The sequence below is a fragment of the Centruroides sculpturatus genome, unplaced genomic scaffold, assembly GCF_000671375.1.
Source record: "Centruroides sculpturatus isolate CEXI.00-Female unplaced genomic scaffold, Cexi_2.0 scaffold116, whole genome shotgun sequence".
Lineage (NCBI taxonomy): Eukaryota > Metazoa > Arthropoda > Arachnida > Scorpiones > Buthidae > Centruroides > Centruroides sculpturatus.
This window is the reverse complement of record NW_019384401.1, coordinates 498,858-526,671: the sequence shown is the minus strand read 5'-3', so window position 1 is coordinate 526,671 and position 27,814 is coordinate 498,858. Positions and strand designations below refer to the sequence as shown.

The 27,814-nt window shown below is 35.4% G+C and overlaps 1 protein-coding gene across 1 annotated transcript in view; it reads right to left on the bottom strand.

Moving 5' to 3' along the window:
• Positions 1-1,337: 1,337 nt before the first annotated feature.
• The window catches only part of LOC111618652 (adenomatous polyposis coli protein-like), a 137,569-nt gene continuing 111,092 nt past the window's right edge, over positions 1,338-27,814 (bottom strand). Inside the window, exons 12-16 of the mRNA XM_023360208.1 lie at positions 14,204-14,345; positions 10,511-10,919; positions 8,102-8,327; positions 3,994-6,889; positions 1,338-3,595 (exon numbers count right to left, since the gene is read on the bottom strand). Coding sequence (XP_023215976.1) covers positions 2,893-3,595; positions 3,994-6,889; positions 8,102-8,327; positions 10,511-10,919; positions 14,204-14,345 — 4,376 coding nt within the window. The 3' untranslated portion in view covers positions 1,338-2,892. The remainder of the gene's footprint in view (positions 3,596-3,993; positions 6,890-8,101; positions 8,328-10,510; positions 10,920-14,203; positions 14,346-27,814) is intronic.

The following is a 27,814-nucleotide window of genomic DNA, read 5'->3' as shown; positions in this document are numbered from 1 at the left end:
TGCACTTTCAAATTGCTTATATTACGACCGCTCACATCAATAAAACTCTGACAATTTGTTAGTACACGGAGTTTTATTGTTGCGTTGCCACGAAAGTTAATATTAAGAATTTGGCCGAATTCCGCGGACCTTTCCTTGCATATACTCGTACATTTTTTTTAATACTCTTCCGCCATGTGGGCACTAAGAGGGCCTCTTATAGCAGACCCATTATGGGTTCGGCCAAGACCATAATGGTGCGACCGGGTGGTGAGGGACGGGACTCGACATATCCGATCCGAACGGACGGACCACCCCCGAAAAATTCCTGGGGATTCCTTGACCCGACAGGATTCGATCCCGAGTCCCCCAGAGCGGTCGGCTGCCACCTTCACCACTCGGCTATCCGGCCTTTTTTTTTTTTCACTCGGCCATCTGGCCGTCATACTCGTACATGTTAATGTACAAATATGACGGCCGGATGGTAGTTATGATGTAGTTACATGTTAATGTACATTAACATAGTACAGTACATGTTAATGTACGAGTATCGTAATGTTAATGTAGGCAAAAACCTGATGTTCTCGTGTTTTGTGATTAGAATCTCGATGCTGATTATTATAGGATTGCGAAATATTTAGCAACATATATATCATAAATTTCACGCTCCATCTTACCCAGTTTGGAGTACAATAAAAAAAAAAAAGCTGTTCTCGGTGCCAGATAGGTATTAATCCATCAATCGGCACGAATTTTAGACCCGGAAAAAGGAGGATGGACAAGATAGACGATGACAAAAGAAAGACTGACGACGTAACGGTGGTGTTTGCAGAGGAGTGACGAAAGATAAAAAGACATCGAAGTCTTTGGTCCACGACCTAACCTAACCCAGGATCCACTGTATTAAGGGCAAAAAAGCGCGAATTTCATTGTTTGGTCGATTTCGTCAGTTTCATTACAACACATCCTTACAAACACCCCTCGCCGTAACATTCACAATTGAACCATTAGCTGATTTGTTCGTGGCATCCAATCATTTACATATCATGCTTCGTTACCGTAAACAACACCGTCACATAACACCAACACCGCTTCCCGAAATCCAACCCCTTGGTCCTCGTCCTAGGTAGTGGAAACGTCACTCGATGGTTTCGAGTGGCGGCTAAACGGGTCCTGGTACACTGGACATACACTAAAGTTGTCTTAACGAAAGCTAAAGTTACTTTAATATCCTACGATTATATAATGTTAACAATTACTACTGTTTAAAAATATATTTTTCTTAAGCTTCTTGAAATAAACTTCTAAATTTAAAATTGGAAGGAAAGTAACATCGAAACTTAAAATATTCTGGAATAAAAGTATTATATTTATTTCATAATTTATTTACATTATATACATACTTTTCCATATCGGACGAATTTTCCGAATACTCGAGAACAACAACAACACAATACTTTACAGACCACACGTAGCAAAGTTTATTGCACAATTTATATTTCATGAACATAAAATTAAATATGGGGTATATATTAAAATATAAAAACAAAAAGAAAACATAATTTCAAAATTAAAATTGCACGTTGTTCCAGTAAATCAGGCTTATATTGTAATTCAATAAAGCTGATATTATTTATTTTAAATAGAGTCTAGAATACAGAAAAATCAGTTGCAATCGAGAGGCATTGGAAGCGTTTTCTCTTAAAAAAAATGAATGTATAAATATATATATGAAAAAATTAACGTCTTGGCTACTTTGATTTGGCTATATCCAAAAACCCTACAGAATTTGTTTTCTAAAAAATAAATAGATGACTAGACATGCCATAAGTTCTAACACTTCGTGTTTTCTCAAGTGTGACGGATAACCTATATGGAAATTGCACCAACCTGAATATAACTACAGTCATTGTTAAGTACTATACATAATACAGTTAAAAATATTGTTCAAAATTTAAATATTAATAACTTATACATTTTTTTTTTAATAATGTATATACATTATGTATTTTTAGAGGGAATTTTAATATTCAGTATCGTAAGATATATCAAATTAAACTACTCTATTCAGTAGTTTCTTTTTTTTTTCTACAGTTTTTCACGATTACAATTTGATAGCAAAATAAATATATAAATAAATTTCACGAAATTGCCAAGATATCGATTGCTAATTTCTCTTGTATATTATACACAAATTATTCACGCAGAATTTGAGAAATTTGGTTTGCATTCTTTAACTTTTTCGGTTCGAACAATATTTGTTTCCAAATATGTTCGACCTTCGACCCTATTTTACGTCACGCGGACGATACTTTTTGATCAAAAACAAAATTAAATATTAACATGTCATCCTTATTAATCGTAGCGCTCGTTTCTATGAATATAGAAGAGCACACTTTTACAACGAACCACATTACTGGCTGTTTCACACTTTTGTCACGGTAATTACCGATCAAAATTTCGAAATTACCATGTAAAAACTCGCTAGAAAATTTTTAAATATTAATTAAAGGGATTTCTCCAACTATATTTCAACTAGCTTTTGGAGAACGACTTAAAAAGGAAAAGAGAAAGATAAGAAGAAAAAGAAAATTTTCAAAAAAGGATAAAAATGTTATTTTGATGAAACTGACTAGATACAAATTGTCGTACGGAGAATTAGCACACCGGATATCGTGGTAATTTCTATAAATATGGAATAAAAATATTTATGCAAAAAAGAAACCATTTTAAATATGATACGTGACGTATAAAGTCGGTATAGTAACAATCGAGACAGGTTTCTCACGTAAACGTTTTCACTCTAAAAAAACCATAACGTTAATTTCAGACCATGCGGCAGATATTCAATTATTTACATCACACGAAACTGAGACACATTTTCTGTACAAGAATTAGAAACGTCACAAGAGATCAGACTGTCGTCACCAAAAACGGTGTTGGTTCCGCTTGAATGTCCGACGTCTCCGCAAATGCTTCGGTGCGATTGGTCGATTGGTTGTCTACGCATTCTTCTTCACTCTCTCCCACTTCGGATGATGGCGCTTTGTCGTCTTCTTCATCTTCTTCGTCACGCAACGTCACATTTGGGATATTGGATGTCAAAACCGTCCCGTCTACATGGTCCTCGGATTTCAAAACGTTACTATTCTGATGATCCTCGTTTTCGGTCTTATCTGAGGTGACGAGTCCCGTTGCGCAAACTTTGACTTTTGTGAGAGAGATCTCGTTTTCATCAGACGTCTCTACGGAATCGGTAGACACGTGTTTTCTTCCCGTGGATTGCGTGCGCAATCTGGCATTGTCGGGTTTTGACGTCTTGATGGACGAATTTAACAGTGATCGTCTTTGAGACGCTCTGCTCTTCTTCCACGTATTGATAGGAGGTGTACGTATATCATGACTATGATGGCAGTGAACAATTCCTTTGATGGGAGTCGTTCTAGTCGGACGTCTTTTGTCGGAAGGAACAATAGGTGGAGAAACTTCGGGTTTCTTGGTAGCTTCTTTGTCGCTTCCACTTTGACTGCTCTCCTGAGACAGTTTGTCATAAGTGGAACTGCGACTCAGACCATCTCCAGACGATGACGTGGCTACCACGAAAGACGATCTTGTCCTGTAAAAATAAAGTACGAATAAGCATACATTCGATGATGTCAAATATCTACTCTAATAACAATAATATAAATTCTATTAATAAATTAATGTTTTCCAAAAATCAAACACTACAGAAATAAAGACGTTAAAATTACTTTTTAAAAGTACTATTTATGTTTGTTTGCGCATAACACCTAGCCCATATTTTAATTCTTAAACGTAGATGACAATAATGTACATTTAACTTTTCTATGAAAATTTCTATATTCGATACTTATTTATATTAACCAGACTATTTTTATACCGATCTTGATATTCATAACTGATTTATAGGTGTTTGCGCGTGTGTAACTCTTTTCTTCAGTGAAAGGAATAAGAACGTCTTTATTTCTACAACTGTTACAAATAAATGAATACCTGATGCTCAAACTTCTGTTGGTGAATGCTTTGTTTGATTCTCCATCACTCGATTTCATTTTGGACATGAAAACTCCCTTACTCCTTTCTCCATCACTAGTACATCCGTCAGACGCACTCTTCTTCCATAAGAAGGCGATTTTGCTCGGAACATCCTTTCTGATGATTGGACCCTTCTTTATGGATGCTCCAGAGGACAGAGACGATAAGCTGCTTGCATTGCTCGCGGTGCTTTGGCTACTTCCCAGAGCAGAAAAGCTACGAGTTGATAAATTTGTGGCGCTAGGACTTCTTTTACTATTAAATTTCTTCTCGTTCACTTGTCTTCCTAGATTCTGAGCACTTGGAGAAGATTTCAAATTATTCAGTTTTCTAAAACTGTTATTGTTGTTTCTTCTAACGGAATTAAATTTAGAACGAGAGGTGCTATTAGTGAGACTCTTGGTACTACTTTTACCGTTGTTAATGTTGTTTGATTTATCGCATTCGATCGACGGATGCTCGTTGATGGTATCTTTTAAAGACGGAAGAATATTCGGGTGTGATCTGATGTATATATTGCCGTTTTGTGCTTTTTTAGGACTGGTCGGTGATATGTGTGGAACGTTTTGACTAGGTTTATCTTTGGTAAACGTTCCCTGTTTAACTAATAATTTCGGTTTTCCATCGTCCGAATCTGTACTACTATGTTCTCCGTTAACTTCTATCGTTGTAATATTTTTTAAATCAGTATTCTGAGGGATGTTCTCTTTATCTAAACTGTTTTGTGATCGCTCGATTTTTCTTAAAGGTCTGCTAAGACTCAAATAAGAACTCATTGGTGATTTACTCGAAATTCTAGAGTTTCTAGCCGCAGATCTCTGGTTCTGAGATGCTCTGAGAGCTGATGTTCTCGTAGGTTTAACGCTTGGCGGCGACGATGTGTTAATCGTACTCTGTTTTGATTTACTAGTATGCAAACCACTTCTAATGTCCGATCGTACGGACGCTCTTCCTCTGATACCTTTTGATTTTTCCGAAATCTTTTTCTCCTGCATCTGTCGAATAGTCTCTCTATTAATTGGTTTTACTATTCTTGCACCTTTTCGTTCAGTTTTGGGATTATCTTCTGATTCAATCGAAACTAATGACATAATTTCATCTTCTATCATATCGTTTGTAGTAGTTTTATTTTTAATTTCGTGAATTGTAGACACAACAAGTTTAGCATTTTCCTGTAAAGCTAACGCTTCTTCGGCAGTTATGTCTTCTTTCTTTGGAAATATTTTGGCTTTTGCCACTTTCTTCCTTTTATATCTATTCGTAACTACCAATTCTTCACGAATTGTACTGACTAGATTTTCCGTGCTTCCTTCGATCTGTTCCTTCCCAATTTTAGACAAATGAAATGCCTGAACAGTTTCACAAGAAGGAACAGAGGCATCGTCATCGTGGGGTAATTCTTCTTCTAGCTCTGTATCCGAAGCTAAAGTATCCGAAGCAACTTCTGTACCATCTTCGGCTGTGACCTCTGTAATCTCCTGAAATGCGGAAGGAGGTTTTACTTGATCTATAATATCTGAATTGTAACTACTCTTCATACTACCGGTCATAATATTCGATAATTCTCTTGAATAAACTTGCACCATAGCAGCAGCAGCATTAAGACGTTCAAACATTTCAGAGTTGTTACTTTTACCATTTGGTGCATCAGTTACGGAATGAGATTTGCTCTCTAAAATATCTGAGCTAATACTATTTAAACTGGCGCAACTTCCAGTCATAGATAATTCATCCATTACTGATGGTGGATTCACGTTATCTAAGACATTATCCGAAGTTTCGCTGCTTTTCAAACTTAAATTTTCGACAGAATCCATGCCCGATGGTGGCTGCACTGCCTCTAAAATTTCTGATCCAGAACTTATCTTCATAACGTCGATATGGAGATTATGTCGGACGGTATCGTGCAAGTAAGCACGATTTCTCATACTTTTTCTAGACTTTTTGAGACTGGGCCTTCTTTCTCCTGATATTTTCCCATTGTTTGTCGAAGATAATACGTCTGATAAACCGCTACTTGTCATACTTAAAGAAAGACCATCTCCCATAACTGAAGGAGGAAGAACATTATCAATATCTGATATGCAACTAACACTGCTTTGTGTTAATTCATCCACTATGTTTTCTCCTTCGGCTTCAACTTTTTCGGCAATTTTCTTGGCCTCTCTTCTTATTTTTGATGCATCACTTATATCTTTATGACTATTGTTTGAACTGATACCTTCAGGAGAACTATTAGAAGAAGTACTACTATGTTTGGTAGTAAGATTAGAGTAATTTGTTCTATTACCATTCATAGGTTTTACTAAATTAGGTTGTAATTTTTGTGATTCACCACTTTCACTATTATAGTTTTTACAGGTACCAGGTATTAACTTTTCTTGTAACTGTTCATCTTTCTTCCATTTCTCCTCATAATCATTTATTCCAGATACTCTTTGTTTCCTCACATCTACAGTTAATTTTTTATCCATGTCTTTATTTTGGGAAATTCCATTAATTTTATGACTTAATTCTTTTTCTAAATTTTTTGAAGCTTCAGAAGATGCAATTTTTTGAAATGCTAGATCTCCATTGGATGTAACTGGTTCTTTTATAAAGTTATCAAAACTTTTAGGGAAAGAATTAAAAGATGCTTCTAAATTATTAATAACTTTTTGCGAAGAATCCATATGAGCAGTTGTGATTATACCATTAGATTTGGAAGATCTCAAAGGTTTTATATCATTTGGAGTATATGAAAAATTATATGACAAATGTAAACCATTCTTCTGAGAAGACAGAGGCAGTGGTGGTGGAGGTGGTGGTGGTGGTGGAGGAGGAAGAGGAGGTGGAATTGTAGTTTCACTTTGCACTAGAAAAGAATATATGAATAAAATTTTTAACACTCATATTTATTATCAATACTATGTTTGTAAAGTAAAAAATAATGCTAATTTAATCTCTTCAAAATAATGTTTTAAATATAAATTATATATTTATATTATTGCCATTATCTAATTAATTCTTTATTATTCATTTTCAAAGGAGAAAATATATTAATATTCATTTTCTAAAAAAATCGGATTTTTCTTGCAATAGGAATAGTCAGTTGGGACTCGTCAGATTGTTGGAGGTCCTGTTCTCTAAATTAAAATTCGTTTTGAAAGGTTGACAATTTCAGTCAATTTTGGAAATTCAAGAGGCTGTATGGAGGAAACTAAACAGCATTCCAAAAAGATCTTTTCATGGGGCATACATAAATTACTAGGGCTTACAAAAACATATAGATCACAGAGGAGTGTATTTTGAAGATATACTAAACTAAACCATTTCTGAATTTTTTCTAAATTCAGTTCCCAAACTTAATAGATGCACCTTGTAAATTTAAATGCTTGTCCAAAATAAGGTTNAATAACAACCCCCTTATACTTTTCCAACAAAAATTTAATAAAGCTGTGAAATGCCATTGAATTTTAAAATAGAACATAAGGACTTTATGTATATGTTATCCCTGCTGGCCTGTAAATTATACTGAAAACATTTGTCTGTGTATTAAACTTCTGCCGGAAAAGTGTAAGGTTGTTATTTGTTAATTTTAAATAATAAAATATTTACACTTCTCTGAAAACTGCACTAAAGGTTTTAAAGGTTTGAATAGTACTACTATTCAAACCTTTAAAATGCAGTACACTTTTAATTTTCAAACATTTCTCAGTTGTCTTAAACAAGGATAGAAATAAATTCTTCAGGATAGAAATAAATTTCAATTTAAAAAACAGAATGATAACTGAAATGTTCTCTGAAACAAGTTGCTTTTGAATATTAACATTTTAGAACAATGAAAATTTACATTCACTTGTCAGATTTCTATGTAGATTAAAATATAAATATATAAAAATGCTGTCTACCTAGATTTATGTAAAATTTTACCTGTCAGAAAAAACTATTCAGAATATAATCATCTACGTAATAAATTCCATAAGATATTCAAAATGTCAAGCTGTTTAAGATTGCCTTCTTGATTTGAGACACTAAATTATATAGAACATTGTTCATTAATTAAATATTTAATTGTAAATATTACCTTCAACATCTTGACATGATAACCTTCTACTGGCAATTGGTAGTGATGAATGAGGTTCCACAGAATGCATTGAATAGGAATTATGACTGATGCCATCATAAAACATACCACCACTTGATTGAAATTTGGCATTATTTATTGAACCAATGTCAGTGTCATATTTTTTGGAATGAAATATATTATTATATTCAATTTTTCTTCTATTAAATTCTTCTTTATTAAGTTCCTGCAATAGTAAAATGCAATTAGTTCTAGTGTAACATTAAGATGTATAATTACACAATATAAATAAATAACAAACTACTTTATAATATAAAGTAAACCTTAATAAACAGCTTCTTATTTATTCATAAGTTAATTATTACATTAGGAATTATAAAATTATAAGACAGTTATTAAACGAAATTCTTTATTTTATGTTAGTGATTACTACTTATATAAAATTTATTTATGTTATTTACTCTTAATTTATTTTTCTACATTTTGGTTTTCCATTTTTGTTATTACATTTAGAAACTTGATAATTTTGTATACAGTATTTATATATTAACAATATTAAAAACAGTTTTAAAACTATTTATAAAGAGTTTAAAATTATGAAATCAATTATCATCAATTCATATTTAAATATTTAAATTATTTTATTAATTTTATGATTAAAGAATAATGTACCCTATGAACCGACGACTGGTGACTTTCAAACTCCTCTGAGTTCTTCAGGTGTTAACAGGAATTCTGAAGAACACATGGAAGTTTCAAAACATTAGTGGTAAACTTTCTCTTTTGTTTTTTTCGTTACACACCGGTCATCCATTCATAGGGTACATTGTTTACTACACTCTGGTGTTGTGTGTTGTTGTTTATAATTAAAGAAGTCATTACAAAGCATAAAGTTGAAAATGTATACCTAATTAACATTTTAGTTGTATATAATTGCTCTCTATATATTTTTGAAATCAAAAATGATTAAAAAATATTTAATTTTTTTATATATGATCCCAAGTTTATGTTTTTGATGTTAAAAGATCATCTGCTGCATCAAAATAATACATGAATAAATTATAATATAGATTTATCAACCATAGTAACAAATAGATTTAAATTCTTTATGTTTGGTACTATTTCTTCTTCTAATGGGTGAAATAATCAAACCACCTTACTATTTCCAGCAACNTATGTTATGTTCAAATGACTACAGAACCTGAAGATGGAAATATAAGAACTCTGAAAATGTTAATATCACACACTACTGCTGGAGTTTGGGTATTTTAAGTAAGTCTACTTCTAACAACTTTTGAAGAAAGATAAGGTGCAATGAAATACAGCAATGCAGTAGTTAGTCTAGAAAATTCTTAAAAGCAAGAAAATATGCTTTAATAGGTAGAAAGTTAAAAATACCATTTTACATTTTAAATATGCATTTATAACTCCTAAATTTTGGGTCATAGAACCTCCAGATTTCCATTTTTTCTTATTTTAAAGAATAGCAATCTAAACTCAAATATGCATTTGCATAAAAACATGAGTCCTAGTTATAATATAATCTTTTCAGTTTGACATTAAAAACATCAATGATTTCACTGATGCTTTTAATGTCAAAACCAAATGATTGCTGGATTAGATCAGGCTATATTATTGCTACTATTAATAATTAAGTATTATGTAATTAGGCCTAGAGGTAGGCATTAGGTACTATTTCTTATTAAATTTAATAATTATAATTAAATTTTTGTAATTAAAATTAATTACAATTTTAAATTTATTTTAATAAATTTAAAACATATCTGATAATTTATAATATAGAGCATGTTTCTTTGGAAAGCAGCTAAGTAAGCAATCTATAGTTTGTTTCATATGAAACAAACTATAGGTTGCTTTACTTAGCTGCTTGCTAAGGAACCGTGCCTATAGTCTTTGTTTTGGACATATTTTAAACAAATAAATTATTAATTACAGAACATACAGTGCCAGATTTAACTCTTTTGCCATTGTAGGCACAAACCAGATTCCCATCTTTTCTGACATAAATTTAAATGCTTCTGACACTAACTTGGACTTTAATTACAGAATATTATATGAAAGTGCATAAAATTTAGTACATTTAAAAAAAAAGAAAATTATAGCTTTGATATAATTTTTAATTAAAACAAAATGTATCTATATGATGTAATTAATTATTTAAATCATTATCTTTATTTATGTATACAATTTAATAGTTAATTACAAATATTTGGAATTATTTAACTACTTTTCTTGTAAAATTTTTATATTATGCCTCCCAATTTTGCCACCTATCAAAATCTGTCACTCTTGGCCTGAGCCTACTAACTCTATTTTGAAATCTGGTCCTGAGTGTATGTTATACAGTTATTTAAATGAAATGAAAATATAATTAAGTTGATATATTACCATTTTTCTTTGACTAGAAACTAAAGATTCTGAAGACTGAGCACGATATGAAGAATAATTAATCCTTTCATTTATTGTAGGAGGAGTTAGTTTAAAGTCTAATATTTCAGAATCACTATAAACCTTATGTTTGAATTTTTTATTTCTTGCTGACATTTTTCTGAATAAAGGTTCATTACTGGAAAGTTTATCATCACTAGTGTTGTAGTTGGCCATATCAGTAGATGAATTTGGTCGGTAACATTTTGGAGCAGATGGAATAGGACAAATAATACCATCCAAATCTGGTCGAGGAGCTACATCAGTAAACTGAGAAATGGGCTGTTTTAAGGTGTTGGGTGTAGATGGTCTTGCAAAACCAGGAGATTCTGGAAGATCACTAGGTGACAAGACAAGGCTATTTCTGTGACTGAAATAGAAAGATATAATATATTAACTACTAATGCAATCAATAAGTCATTATGGATAAATATATTTACAAAAAGAAAAATTATTATTAATGTTTTCATAATTTAATTTGAATAAGAAATAACAAAATCTGGAACTAGCTCTATCCAAAAATAACAACCTTCTTATACTTTTCCAACAAAAATTTAATAAAGCTGTGAAATGCCATTGAATTTTAAAATAGAACATAAGGACTTTATGTATATGTTATCCCTGCTGGCCTGTAAATTATACTGAAAACATTTGTCTGTGTATTAAACTTCTGCCGGAAAAGTGTAAGGTTGTTATTTGTTAATTTTAAATAATAAAATATTTACACTTCTCTGAAAACTGCACTAAAGGTTTTAAAGGTTTGAATAGTACTACTATTCAAACCTTTAAAATGCAGTACACTTTTAATTTTCAAACATTTCTCAGTTGTCTTAAACAAGGATAGAAATAAATTCTTCAGGATAGAAATAAATTTCAATTTAAAAAACAGAATGATAACTGAAATGTTCTCTGAAACAAGTTGCTTTTGAATATTAACATTTTAGAACAATGAAAATTTACATTCACTTGTCAGATTTCTATGTAGATTAAAATATAAATATATAAAAATAAAAACAAAAAAGCCTGATAATAAAATAACACTAAAACAAATAAAAAGTAAAACACAGTTTGTAAACTTAACTGTATCATTAACAAAATATATTGTATATAAGAAATAAACTAACTCTTTAAACTAAGTTCTTAGTTTAAAGAGTTAGTTTATTTCTCCAACATACCTCCCAGTGCTAATACCTGCCCACTCACACGATCCCTATGCATTTAAAATAGCAGGTTTTAGATCTCTAATAAAAAGAGCATACACCCACTCATCAGAACAAAAAAGCAGGAAAGAGGAGCTAAAATATATATGACAGTCAGCAGTAAAGTACAGATTCGATAAGAGGAGCATTGAAGGCTGATTAAACAATACCAAAATAACACCAATAAGAAACCTGCAGCACCAAAACAGTACAGAAGCATAATGAACAACAAGCAGCTATCATATTACTATAGGGAGATTGTAAAAACCAATTAGCATACAAAAGAAGCCCAACAATATATAGGCTCTCTGCAACAACAAAAATGCTATCAACAAGTCCAACCTTCTCAGGGCATATACAATGCTAATAATGGATAACAGAACAGAAAAGCATTTGCAATATATAGGGGTCACTATAAGACCTTTACATCAATGCCTCCAAGAACACAAAAGACAAAACAACACTGCTTTATCCACTATAGTCTTGGAGGAAGACATGTATATACATGTAGATCAAACCAAACTTTTAAACAGCACAGGTAAAAAAACACAAATATAGCATCTGGAAAAAAATCAAAATTTACAAAGCAGCAAGGGAAGAAATAATCATCAACTATAAAGACAGCAACTCATTGGCCCAGCCATGGAGAGCCTTATATGAGATATAAAAAACATCACATTGCAAACATGTCATTAGTACTAACCAAACAATAATAACATATAAGTAATACAACTCTAAAACCTTTATGATACAGCCAAATTTATTATCCCAATTCAAACGTTTTCGGACATCTTTAATGCCCTTTTTCAAGAACGAACTAAGTACATTCTAACTGCAATCGAATACTGGCTAATTTGTATAAACGATAACTGCGTTTTGGAACGCGTATTTAAAAAATTCTTATTGTGTATTTAAAAATTTTTTAAGAATTTTTAAATACGCAATAAGAATTTTTTAAATACGCGTTCCAAAACGCAGTTATCGTTTATACAAATTAGCCAGTATTCGATTGCAGTTAGAATGTACTTAGTTCGTTCTTGAAAAAGGGCATTAAAGATGTCCGAAAACGTTTGAATTGGGATAATAAATTTGGCTATATCGTAAAGGTTTTAGAGTTGTATTATTTATTGATATATACAGTCTACGAAGAAATAACATATAAGTGCTAAATTTTAAGTAGCATGTGATGTTTGTCTTTTTTTAAAAAATGTTGGATACAAACATCATCATATGATTCACAAAAAAATATGTTATGTTCAAATGACTACAGAACCTGAAGATGGAAATATAAGAACTCTGAAAATGTTAATATCACACACTACTGCTGGAGTTTGGGTATTTTAAGTAAGTCTACTTCTAACAACTTTTGAAGAAAGATAAGGTGCAATGAAATACAGCAATGCAGTAGTTAGTCTAGAAAATTCTTAAAAGCAAGAAAATATGCTTTAATAGGTAGAAAGTTAAAAATACCATTTTACATTTTAAATATGCATTTATAACTCCTAAATTTTGGGTCATAGAACCTCCAGATTTCCATTTTTTCTTATTTTAAAGAATAGCAATCTAAACTCAAATATGCATTTGCATAAAAACATGAGTCCTAGTTATAATATAATCTTTTCAGTTTGACATTAAAAACATCAATGATTTCACTGATGCTTTTAATGTCAAAACCAAATGATTGCTGGATTAGATCAGGCTATATTATTGCTACTATTAATAATTAATTTCAAAGCAATTTGGCCTAAAGGTAAGCATTTTGCACCATTTCTTATTAAATTTAATAATTAAAATTAATTTAATGTTTATTAATTAATTTAGATGGTTCTGGAAGAAAAGACCTGGAACAGAACTCGAACCCATACCTGCAATTTAGTGTGGATGTATTGCCAGTTACATTACCCAAACCTCTGTCTGATCGTCACTTCCAGAATTATTTATTTAGATACAAGCATTGTACCTAAATTAAATATCTGTTTTATTATTATTGGGCTTATAGGTGTTTTTATATTTGTATATTTTTGTCTTCTAGCATTATCAGATTTCTTCACATTTAATTTCTAGACAGTTATAAAATTACATCTCTTTTGCCTTTTTGACACTCCTTTAAATCTCTTGGTCTAGTTCTTTATATTTGTTTTTATCCCTATCTTTAGATTATTATCTCTCATTCATTTAAACCAGAATTTCAACTGTCATCCAAGTTTTTTTTATTCATTTTCAAAATATGATAGATTTTTAAATATAATTATTTATAACAGAAACATTACACAAAAATTTTTATTGAAAATAATTAATTGGCATTTTAAAATCAATTTTATAAAACATAAATTTACTTTTTTAAAACATTTACCTTTAATTACAGTTGTAAAATATAAAATGTCACAAGCACTTAGTTGTATGTTTTTTCTTATTTGAAAATTGCAACAAAAATATATATGTTTTTCAAAATTACCTAATATCACTAATAATTGAACTACGGTCATCATGAATGGAATGTTGTTCAAAACTACTGAGTGAAGACTGAGAACTGCAAGGTGAAAACATGAGAGGAGTATCATCCATGCAACTAAGTTCACTACTTCTATATGTAACACCTGAAATAAATAATTAAAAACATATTTATATTATTAACATAATAATTTTCAAAAATTAATAAATAAACTTTCTAAAATTCTGCAATATAATTGTATGAACTATAAAAAATAATGAAATATTTTTGTTAATGAGAAATTACTTGTCATGACATCTTCACAATGCTGTGTTGCAATTTTTAATCATTTTTAATTTTAAAAATATCATGTGACTTCCAGTCTAGACTAGAAGTTTGTATATAGATAACAAGCAATTATTTATTGTAAAATTGTCACAATGCCAAGCTATAATTTTTAATCATATTTTTAATTTATTTAATTTAAAATATATGCTTTCCAACTCAAATTAGTACTGTAGTGTTTTTCCCCTGTACATCATACCTTTCCTTTAACAGTAGAGTCATGCATGTCATCTATTAACTATTTTCAGGGGAAAACTTTTGAATTGAAATAACATGTCCTCTGGGTTTTCACTGTAAGTTCATATATAGTTAATCAGGGCCTCATACCCCTAAGGTTTCCATATCTGGTCTCAAATTTATCTAACTAACGCCATTCTTGAGATTAAAACTCAAAACCACAAAAAGGAGCACATTTTGAATTTTAATATTGCACTTGTCCCTGTCATTCAGAATCATATAAGCTGTTTTAGTTCTGCTAATTCTCATGCTCTTTTCTTCCAAAACTTTCCTCCACTCTTCCAGTTTCTTCTCAGCCTTGGTTTGGGAAGGTTCACATAGCACAGCAAACAGCATACTCCATGGAGCACCACACTTTACGTCACAAACCAACACGTCCATTATCAGGTCAAGCAGATAAGGGCTAAGGGGCAATCCCTGATGTAAACCAACATTAATGGAGAACACTTCTTTAGTGCCCACAGTACTCTTAACTTTAGCCTCCACTCTCTCCACTCATGCATGTAACCAGCTGATTCACTTTCTTCTCAACATAGGTGTTAATTAGCATAAGGTCAAAAGCCTCAGCATTATCAACAAGTCTTTCTCCCACACTCCACCACCCAAGAACACTTCTTTCTGCATTCTTCCTCTTCTCAACATGACCATTTAAATCGCCCCCACAGATTAACCTCTCATTCACAGGAACACACATTATAACTTGGGCAAGATCTGCTCAAAAGTTTGTCTTCTCTTCTTCTTCACTTCCTGGCTGAGAAGCATACACACACACAATCATAATGAAAATTCCACCAATGTCCAACTTAATGCTCATAATTTATCACACCTTCGTTTAACCTCACAGACTCTGTTTTTTAGAACTTTATCAACTATGATACCAACTCCATTCCTTCCACTCAGTTTATATCCTTTCCCAAGTTTTTTAGCTTTATTTCCTCTCCATCTTGTCTCTTGCAGGCATGGAATGTTCAATCTCCTTCTTTGCATAAGATCAACCAACTCTACCTCCCAATCAATGTTCCGATGTTTAAGTACCTATTTTTATACTTTTATTCTTCTTCCTCCTATCTTTCTGGACTAACTTCTTTAGCCGAACCTGTCCTTGGTTAGGTAGCCCAAGCTCATTTGACAGTTTTCAGGCAACATGACTGCACGTCACTTGCGGGGGACACCCTAACAAAGCTGTAGCTTACTTGTAGCATAGCAGACATACCATGTAGTTTTGGCATAGGTTTTATGGCCAGATGTCCTTCTTGACGTCAACCCACCTCCTTTATCCAAGCTTGGGACTGGAAGCGGTATCACGGAGCTACACTAGAAACTAATGAATGATATTTGTCCATTGTCCCATTAACTTTGTTGTTGACAAAAACTTGGCCTTGAAAACAAGGAATGTTTCTTGTTTTTAAGGCCAAGTTAGCCCCGACTGCAACCAGTGTCAGTTTGTGGGAATGCTGATCTGATGTTGAATCACAGTTTGAAGCTTCTTGCAAAATGACTGATGCCATTTTTTAAAGCTTGTATCTCCTCTTTTTTATAGTCTATGGGCATCTCTGGACCTGTACTTTATTAATAAAAGATAAAAGGATCTCTAGATCATTTTAGCTGGGGCTGTGCTGAAAGCTACCAGCGGCATCCACAGCTTGCATATAGTGGAGACACCATAAGATATTATCATTAGCCGTGAAATAAGCAGATAATTCTGACAAATAAGCAGTCACAGACAATCAGCGGCAACAACAACAACAACAGGGTGTAGTGGATAACCCGTGCAGGATAACTAGCCTTCACTGATGATGGAAAACCAACATCACTAGTGAAGGCTAGGTGCTGTTCAGTGCACTGTTGGAAAATTTTAACTGTAAATATATGTATTTTAAAAAAGGATGTGTATTAATGTCACACTATCAGAACCTGTGACTGGTGCTCTATGCGTATACGTTAAATATCGCTTGACAAATGTTTTCAAGCATTCTATTCGCTCTTCTTCAGGTCAACTGAAAGAATTCCCCGGACGGAGTGTATATTATTCTTCACTAGGATCGGGTGTCAGTTCTGAGGGGGTGGGTCGCTTCCGGTGTGCGCGGCCGTGCGGCGGGGGAGGAAGCGGCGGGTTGGCATCCAATAGTGATTGCCAGGCCAGAGACAAGGTTAGTTCCTCTTTCCGGTTAATGCAGGTGGTTAGCCGGTCGGTGTTGTGGATAGCCGCGGCTTCCAGCCATCTGAGTTGCTGCTGGTGGAGCGTGTTGACAATAATGGTAGCCTTCTCGAAGTGTACTTCGATTTTGTGGTCCGATGCATATGTGGCTAGGGCTGTGGTCAGCCTCCTGTGCCTGATATCTGCCTGGTGTTCACGTAGACGGGTGTTTAAGGAGCGTTTGGTTGAGCCGATGTATAGTAGTTCCGCATTTTGCCTATTGTCACGGAGCGGGATAGAGTAGATTCCGGGGAGTCTGGTGCGATCAGGAGGGTCCTTATCGTTCCTTAGGATGCGGAAAATCGTGGGGCATTTTCTTTACGTCAGTCGAATCCTGTGTTCTTTGGCTATTTTTCTATGTACAGTCTTGAGGTGTGGGTTGTATGTGATGGGGATCCGTGCCGGGTTATCTCGTTGTGGGTCGGTGGCGGTCTCTGCGGTTAGGGTGTGTTTCTGGCATTGGTACTGTTCAATTAAGCGGTGCGTCATGTTCGGGAATCCGTGTTCAGTTGCTATTTTTTTGATGCGGGCTAATTCATTTGTCAGGGCTTGCTTGGTGGATGAGTGTGAAAACGCTCTCTCCACAAGAGCCCTAAATGCAGCTGCCTTGTATGGGAACGGGTCACAGGAATCGGCTGGTATGTACGTGGGGGTGGATGAGGGCTTGTGGTATACAGCTGTTTGGATGGTGGGTCCTACTATCTTTATTGCGATGTCGAGGAAATGGACTTCCTCCGTACTAGCTTGCTCCAGCTCGACCGTTAGGCCGAAAGGGTTGTCGTTAATGGTTCCGACGAAGGATGTCATGTCGGGTATCTCCTTCCATAAGATGAGGATGTCGTCAACGTATTTTTTATAAATGAGGATGCTAGGAAGGAAAGGCGGGAGGGCCTTAGTTTCAAGCTGCCTGACGACCATTTCACAGAGGTCGCCTGAGAGCGGGCTACCCATCAGTACGCCCTTTTTTTGCCGGTAGATAGTGTCGCCGAACTTAAACACGGAGTCGTAACATGCCAGATGGGCCACCTCGAGTACTTGTTGGTGTAGTGCCTGGTCCTGAACAGTATTAAACAAAAAATCTCTGAGGGAGCAGAAGGCTGGGGGTAGTTCTATTGAGGGGTACATAGATTTGAAGTCCAGGACTGTCATAAACTGTGGTGGGGAGGGTAGGTCCTGCAGGAGGCGGATGAGGTCGGTCGGTTTATTTTCGTTGTAAGGGTAGTTTTCCAGATGGGGAGTCAGAAGGTTGTGTATGGCTTTTTCTAACTTTCTCGTGGGCGCTCTCACCTTGTCCACAATCGGGCGTAACTGTTGGCCTGTCTTATGCGTCTTAGACGCATAAGACAGGCCAACAGTTACGCCCGATTGTGTAGTAGACGTCAGGCGAATCGACCACTATGTCACATAGTGCCAGGCGTTTAGCTAATTTAGAGTCAGCCAGACGTCTAACTTTAGCCTGTAGTCTGTCGATTATATCGTCTTTCTCTTTCTTGCACATTGTATTATCGATGTATTCTCTTAAGCTCTGTTGGTATGAATTGCGTTTCATGAGGACCAGTGTTCTGGACTTATCTGCTCTGGTGAGAATTACTCCATTCTTTTGCATCCATCTAGTAGTACAACTCAGTTTGTCCCTGAGCTCTATAATTTCTTGCTGTTCCTTAGCTTTCATGATGTTTATCGAGGATATCCATCTGTAATATTCCTTCTGCGTGTCTGGGAGGCTTTTTATAAGGTATTCCATATCCGGAATGAGGTCTCTGGTTCTATTCTTGGGCAGTGGGGGTGCGAAGGTTGGGCCATATCTAAGTACGTCTATAACGAAGTTAGGTGGTTGGATGCTGTCCCAAAGGATAAACGGGAATGTGGGGCGTTAGTTAGCCTTAGGTACCTGAAATCGTAGTATCCAATCCATCATCCTGTGGTAGCGTTCCCATAGTTCAGCAGATAATCATTCGTAGACCGGGACTAACCTAGCGTTCTCACTGGCCAATACTTCTGGGTGTGTGTGGAATAAGGAGTTTTCGGTCTCTATTAAGTCTTTTAATTTTGCGAAGATCTGCTTCCTGGATGATCGGATGGCTCTATTAAGACACATGATCCTGACTTTTTTAAGGAGAGGTTCATTGCCTGGTGGGAGGCGTATCCGGAAAATTATCATCGGTAGAAGTCCGTTTTTCTTACACTCCATAAGGAACCGTAATTTGGCTCTAGATTTAACCAGGGCTATCAGCTTCTTGTGATATAAATTAGCCGGCATAGCTAAGTACTTAAATGCAGGAACTATTCTATTCTCAGCACCAGGATGAAAATAATGTCACACTATCAGAACCTGTGACCAGTGCTCTATGCGTATACGTTAAATATCGCTTGACAAACGTTTTCGAGTGTTCTATTCGCTCTTCTTCAGGTCAACTGAAAGAATTCCCCGGACAGAGTGTATATTATTCTTCACTAGGATCGGGTGTCGTAATAATTATTAATATTTCAGTTTCAGATTATATTAAATGATATGTAATAAATCGAATATCGCACCCGAAAACGTCATCTATAATGTAAAAGCATCCTCTATCAGAAAGTGTTGCATCCTCTATCAGAAAGTGTTGCATCCTCTATCAGAAACGCAGGAAATGATGTTTTTCAATTTCGTGAAAGGCCAAGTTGTGTCGTAGAGTGCAAAATATTTCCACTCAGAAGGTAACTAAATGAAGTTAGAGAATGATTACGGATTAAAGTAAGCCAGGCGATCACTCGTAATAAACGACAACCTACTACGTATACTATATTGATTTTCTAGTTTGACATCATCTAATGCAGTGTTTCTCAACCTCTGATGAATCGTCGCCCCCTTTAACGTAGTATCGCCCCCTTCACTTCAAAATTCCGAGCGGGGGCCAAGTTAATCTACCGACTCTGGCCAAGGCTAACGCCAAATTCGTACTGCATTGAATAGACTATTGACTAGTATAATGTTATTTGTTTAATTATTGTACGATATAACAAATAAAATATCTAATTATTCTTGATATAATGTTTTACTATATTGCCCAGAAAATTGTTTTTTGCCCCCAAAATATAAATTGTTGCTAATTGCCCCCTGAAATGGAAAAATGCCCACATGGGGGCGATATCGCCCCGTTGAGAAACACTGGGTTATAACAAACTTCAAAAATGTATAATTTTGAAGTTAAGTTGTTAATTGAATTATGTTCTTACATGTGAAGGAAAAACTTGCATAGCACGTAGAAGTGACACGGAATGTAAATACATGCGCTGTAATAGAAATATACAAACAAGAGATTCGTTTTTAATGTACAACGGCCTTCACTGAACTATGACTTCTGTTTAAATGTGTAATTAATAATTAAAATATAATTTTTACTACATTTCTATTCAATCAGAGTGCCACTAAAAATTGTCCCGCGTGCCACGTTTGGCGAGCATGCCATAGGTTGCTGACCCCTGATTTATATCATCTTTGCAGGGACATTGCTTAAAAATGGTTGACAACACTGGTCATTTCCACACTGGTGTTTATTTTGTGCAATTCTTGTATTCCATGTATCATTCTATGAGAGCACAAATAGCAACCATTTCTATAAATCTATAATGAAAAACTGCTTAGATAGAATTGTTACCAAGAAAACCAATATATTGTGGTGGTACACCGATGTATTTGTTATTTTTATATGTGTTTTTCTATTTTTCCTTCCTTCTTTCTTTGTTCCTTTGTATATACTTCCTGGAACTTTCTTCCAAGTGTGGGTGGTGGGTTACCTGGTTAGAGGACAAAGGAAAGGAATAACCCAGAGGGCAAGAGGGAGAGACGAGAGGGTCACTTTTTGCTTGGGACCTGGAAGAGGGAATACGCATCGGAGAGGTCTCCAGGTCGTTTTTGCATCGACTGGAGAAGATAACGAAAGGTTCAAAAGAAAAGAAGGTCTGAGACCCAAAGAGGAAAGAAGTATCATGATTAACGACATCTGAAGACTGAAAAGCCAAGTGAAATATTGATCGGCCTTCACCTACAATCAGCCCCCACAATCCAGGACGGCATCATCTGACCACCGCCACTTCGATTGCCAACTTGGGTACCCATTCTTGCTTGAAACTATATTTCTATCTATCCTATTATCTATCCTTTTCTCTCTTTCTCTTATTAGAATAAGTAGATTTAAGTTATTGATAAGTATTTTCTTTGTATCGCGATAATTTTGTTCTGACTGTGGATCCGAAAAGGTTTTGTTTTTAAGCAAAAAGGAAATTAGGAGTGTTGGAATCCAGAAGATCCTGTAAAGTGTAAAATATACAGGCAAAATAAAAGCACGTTTTATTGTTTTAATATATGCATCTTTGAAAAAATAAACCTCACCACGTGCATATGACCACAATATATATGTGTGTGTGTGTGCTGTGTTTACATACACCAACTATCAATACATAACTGTTTTGTCTTTTAACTGGACACTTTGTGGAGGCACAGTATAACATTTTGTCTTGAAACCATGTGGTGCCACTGTAAAGCTCTCCAGAATGACATGCAAGTGATTCTGTGGTGCCATGAGGAGGGGAAGAAAGTACAAATTTGCAGGGTTGAACAGAATAGAATCAAGGCAGGAAGTGATTTATCAACACATGTCCTGTTTGCTCAGCCCACAGATGCAGGGGTGACATGCTGTGGAGGAGTTTCACAAATGTCGTTGCTGTGGCTCTTGTGAGGCTAGGTCTTAGTTATTCCTGTACATAAATATGGGGAGAAATGTTCACCACAAATTGTTCTATGTATTACTTAGTCATGATATGTAATCATTACAGATGTCATTATTAACATGATATGAATAAATAATTTTGTTCAAATTTAACTTTACTGAGTTAGATGTATGTCTAAACTAATAACCACCCACGAAAAACCTTTTTAACGAGTGTTATGTCACTATTAAATTCCACAAGTACTTTCGACCTCCACCGAGGTCTGCTTCAGGTGGTGTCCCACGAAAAACCTTTGTAACGAGTGTTATGTCACTATTAAATTCCACAAGTACTTTCGACCTCCACCGAGGTCTGCTTCAGGTGGTGACTGGCCGTGTTTCAACCCGACCGTCGTAACGATGTTGCCAACGGTGTAAATAAATAAACGTGCACGTCGGGTTTCACCCCTCCGACCGCCGTTGATCGAACTCCTCGAATAAATACTTCCACGCCTGTGCAAGTGTTTCCCCATCCCTGTAGTTGATGCAGTTGCCCCCCATGATAGCTTTGTGAATCTCCCAGGTCTCCAGGTGACGGATGTGATCAGCGCGGAATGCAGGTCTGATAAGTTTGGTGTTCCAGAAGTCCGCCCTTATTACAGGGTCGGTGACATAGGTCGCTAAGGCAGTGGTGTGCCTTTTATGCTTAATATCAGCCTGGTGTTCCCGTATTCCTTTCTGTGTTGATTGGATGGTGGAGCCAATGTAAACTAAGTCTCTATTGAATCTGTCGTCCCGTATGGGAATGGAGTAAACACCTGGGGCCCTGGTGAGATCCATTGCGTCCTTCGCGTTGTGCAGCAAGTTGTAAAGCGTGCCGGTTCTTAAGTACGCGATTTTGGTGCGGCTGATGCTAGCGATCTCTCTATATAGGGGGTCTAGATGCCGGTTGAAGCAGACAACCGCGCATCTCGCGTTCCCATCCGCCTGACTGTTGTCGTCCGGCGATGGTGGGGGGCAGTCCCTGCAGCCAGGGGGGCAGCGGGCGCATGCAAGTGCGCCCGCCACCCCCCTGACCTAGCGACCTATGTCACCGACCCTGAAATAAGGGCGGACTTCCAGAACACCAAACTTATCAGACCCGCGTTCCGCACTGATCACATCCGTCACCTGGAGACCTGGGAGATTCACAAAGCTATCATGGGGGGCAACTGCATCAACTACAGGGATGGGGAAACACTTGCACAGGCGTGGAAGTATTTATTCGAGGAGTTCGAGCAACGGCGGTCGGAGGGGTGAAACCCGACGCGCACGTTTATTTATTTACACCGTTGGCAACATCGTTACGACGGTCGGGTCGAAACACGGCCAGTCACCACCTGAAGCAGACCTCGGTGGAGGTCGAAAGTACTTGTGGAATTTAATAGTGACATAACACTCGTTAAAAAGGTTTTTCGTGGGTGGTTATTAGAAAACACAGTGTTAAGTTGTTGGAAGTCATTTATTCTTAGTATGTCTATACTGATGAGTGTTATGTAAAAGTGTGGTGTAATGTGAGAGAGTAACATGGATGTGGTAAATATTTATGCGTAATTCTTAAATTTAAAGCCCCTTTATAATATTTATTATGGGCCTTGCACTAGCTTAATCTAGTCCTGAATGACACCCTTACTAGTGAGCAGAGATGTTAGACAGAGCAAGGAGGGTTAATACCCCCTTAATTCCTTTCTAATTCCAATCCTGAATCATTCCAAAAACTATTTCTCCATATAACCTATGGTCATGCTTTTTTCTTTTTGATGTTACATAACTTCTTTTTAAAATTAATATCTGAAATTCAATGAGACTAGGTTATTGATATATTAATTATTAGTTTTCTTCATATAACTCATCAACACAATTATATTTTACAAAAAATTGCTAGAATGAAAACACCTCTGCATAATCTGCACCATCATGTACCCAAAACCTCCAAAGTAGCCACTAAAAACACAATACCAACATAAAGTTTAGAAAATATCGTATCAAACACTGTTTTTTCTTTCTTTCTTATTTTTTCAGTTTAGTTTCATTAGCAGTTTAATGTAGATAAAATTATAATTATTATTATTACTATTATGTTGGATTTAGTGCAGGCATGGCCAATATACAGCCCATCCAATGAATTTATGCAGCCCGCGATTAATCTTTCAATATTAGCTACTCAAGTCCGAATAGCTTGATGAAAAATTCTGATGCCTAAAAATAAAAATAAAAAAAAAAAAAAAAATCAACTCACTGCGCATTTAGAGTTAACCCTCCATTACAAGTCTCTTAAGTACAGCATAGAATGTTGATAAAGCATGATAATGTGAAAAATTTATCTGTAATCTCTATGTACAATTTAGTCTCTATGGAGTGACACCACAATGAGATCTCACACCACCTCAAAACCTTCCTAGGGCAGTCTCTGGTTTGGCCCGTGAAAAAAGTTTTCTTTCCAATTTGGCACGGGGGCAAAAACTTTTGGCCACCCCTGGTTTAGTGGGTTATACTCGGTTGACACCAGTGGCTGTGTACTATGCCGGACCAGTCAAAAACACAGTAACTAAAAAAATTAAATAATTGTGTCAGTGTGTGTGTCTGTATTCAAGAATTTCCTAACAATATGACATGTATTCAATATAGTGGCCTTCTGTAGTGTGATGTATGTGTTTCTATTCAATTGTAATGTTCCTAGGCTTTTGTGTAGTGTGTGTGGAATGACACCTATACAGGAGAGAACAACAGGTACAATAAACACCTTATCCATCCTCCACAGATGCCTTATTTCCTGGGCGAGTTCTGTGTACTTGCTGATTTTTTCAGTGCATGTGTTTTGTACATTGTGAGTGTTTGAAATGGATATGTCTATAATGTATGTGATTTTATTGTGTTTGTCAATGAGTGTGATGTCTGGTCTGTTGTGGTAAATTGTTTTATCTGTGATTATGGCTCTGTCATAGTACATTTTGTGTATGCTATTTTCAAATACAGTTGTCCCTTGATAATCCGACAGGTATGGGACCAAAGGTGTGTCAGATTACCAAAAGAGTCCGGATTACCAAAAATAATTACATATTTCGCATTGTTTTGCTAGCAGTAACTTACAATATTCTCTACTCCAACTGTTCGAACAGAACTGCTCACATAAAACACACTAAATGTGTGTCATCGTGTAAAAATTGGATGGGGAGATTCACATCGCGACATGCTTCTGTGCAAGCAGACACGTAACGGGGATGGGTACCTTGATGGGAGGTGCGTCGGACTACTGAGCATGTCGGATTAAAAAACGTCGGACTATAGAGGGACAACTGTACTGTTTGTGGAATGTATTTTGTAGCTTGGTTTGTGGATGTCTAATAATTTGTGTTTGTTTGCAAGCTCTTGGTGTATTACATTTGCTACTTGATTATGACTGTATAAATAATCTGTCTGTGCCAAGAGCTTGCAACCAGAAGTGATGTATTGTATAGCTTCTGGCATGATGTGACATTTGTGAGTGTTGTATCTTTGAGTATGTGTTTTCTGTAGGTTTTAGTATTTATGACCTGATCCATTATGGCAATCATGAATCCTTCTGTCTCCCCAAAGAGGCATTCCCGAGCTATCCAGCTGTTTTACATAGTTTTGTCAACAAAATCTTGGGCCAGGTCATAAGGATGCCTGCCATGGAGTGCCTTTCAAGCCCACGATTGCTTATCCTATCCCATGTTGAAATTTCTCTCCGTTATGTGTGGTCGCCATGTTGAATTTTTCTTGATGTTTAGCCTAACGAATAAAAACCTTTTTTTAAAATAATAATCATGGCTACTGTATCGTTAAAAATTATTTTTTTTTTATTTTCCACAAACAAAATAAATATAATGAAAAATGTCTATGCAGAAATGAGATATCTCGGGTCCACCAGTCAGGGTCATTATGTTTTGACCTAAGATATTTTGGGNACATTATATTTCGAAAGTTTGTTTTAATATAAAAATTATGACACATAGTGACATCTAGTATAAAAAATGTTCCGATGCAGAAACGAATTACAGTAGAGCGTCATTTATCCGAATCAATTGGGGAATGGGGTTGTTCGGATAACTTATTTTTCGGATAACCGATTATGTACAAAAAAATATATTAACCTATCCCGTGTTGAAATTTTTCTCCGTTGCGTGTCACTTCATGTTGAATTTTCGTCGATGTTAAGCCTAACGTAAACTTTTTAAAATAATAATCGTGACTATTGTATCATTAAAAATTATTTCTTTATTTTGTACAAACAAAATAAATATATTGAAAAATATAAAAACAATAAAAAAAATTATAGTTTAGAACTTAATTTAGTATCAAAAACGTAAAATATTTGAGTAGCCCAAGACATAGCCAAAGATTGCAGTGCCACAGCACTAACGAAAATTTAAATTTGCCAACTGGAATTCTTTCGGATAACCAATGTTTTGGATAAGCAACGCTCTACTGTATGTTCAGAGTTGACAGGTCAGGTCAAATGAGGTCAACATGAAAATATTCGGAAATAACACGGGACAGGTTAATGGTGTCTGTGCTTTTTATATGTTGTGTCGTGTCCGTATGATATAAGTGTAAGTTTAATGGTGTGTTATTTGAGTCTGCTAGAGTTACTGCTTTATACTGCTTTATGTAACTGTGATGTTTCTTGTTTTTTGTAGAAAAACCCTTGCAGTGACTGTATTTGTTTGCAGTGAAAGTTAACTATATCAATCAGGCCACATCCACCATCTTTACATGGAAGGGTTAATCTTTCTGTGGTGGATTTAGGATGATGTTGTTTACGCTTAGTAAGTGTTGTTCTTATTTTCCTTTGTGAGTCCAACGTATAATTCCAAAAGAATATGTGAGTATTGGGATGACATGTGTTTATTGCTTTAACTGTGTGTTTTGCATTTAACTGTGTTCTGAGGATAGCATTTAACCTACTTTGGTATTCTTTAATTAATCTTTGCTTTATTTGTGTATGCTCTGTTAGTTTGCCTGTTGGAATCCTAAATGCTTGTAGAACTTGCCCTCTTCCATGGATTCAATAACATCTCCATTTCCCAAGTGCAAAATCTTCTTTCTTCAGGACTCCTTTTTCTATGTGAAGTATTTTGCATTTGTCTAAGCCAAACGCCATTTGTATGTCCTTGGTGTATGAATGTGTGATTTGTAGGAGTTAATGAAGTTGTTTTTGTGTGGATGCATAAAGTTTTATGTCGTCCATGTACATACAATACATGAGATGTGACAATGTAAACTATGTTGTTTTTCATGTCTGATATTGTAGCCTTATTGTGTGTTGTTTAACATGTTGGATAATGGGTTCAAGGCTAAGCAGAACCAGAGAGGACTCAAGGAATCTCCTTGAAAAATTCCTTGCCTAATAAATATTTGGTTTGTTTATATGGAAGTGTTATGAACCCTGAGATGTAGTGCTGCATAGTGTTTTGGAAGAATGCGATGAGTGATGGATGTATTTTGTACATGTATAGAATATGTAGTAGCCAATTGTATGGAACTCTGTTGAATGCTTTTCTGTAGTCTATATGTGCCATGTATATGTTTCTGTGTTGTTTGTGTGCTTGCCGTAGAATGACTGAATCTACGAGTAACTGTTCTTTGCATCCCCTATAATTTCTACAGCAACCTTTTTGTTGTTCCATAAGAATGTCGTGTTCTTCAACGTGTTTGTATATTTTGTTTGCAATACAGGATGTCAATAATTTGTAGTGTGTTGGGAGACATGTAATTGGTCTGTGGTCTGTATTATGTGGGGTCTGTGGTATTGTTGTTTTTAGGTTTCAAGACACCAACCGAATGCCGTAAATCAATCGGGCTATTTTAATGCTAAATACTAAATAAATTACGTAATTAATTTGGCACTAGAGGTAAGCGTTAGGCGCCATCTCTTATTAATATTAATAATTATAAATAAATTAATTAATTTAAATAATTTAGAACCGCTGGGAGAAAAAATCGGCCCGGGACTCGAACCCACAACTCCTGCTTACCGTGCAGATGCGTTGCCAGTTACGCTATCCGGACCTCCGTTCCGATCTCCTCTTCCAGCGTATAACTATGTAACCATCGACGGTTATTACAATGCCGGCTGGGGACACATTCAGTGCCCACGTCCTACTC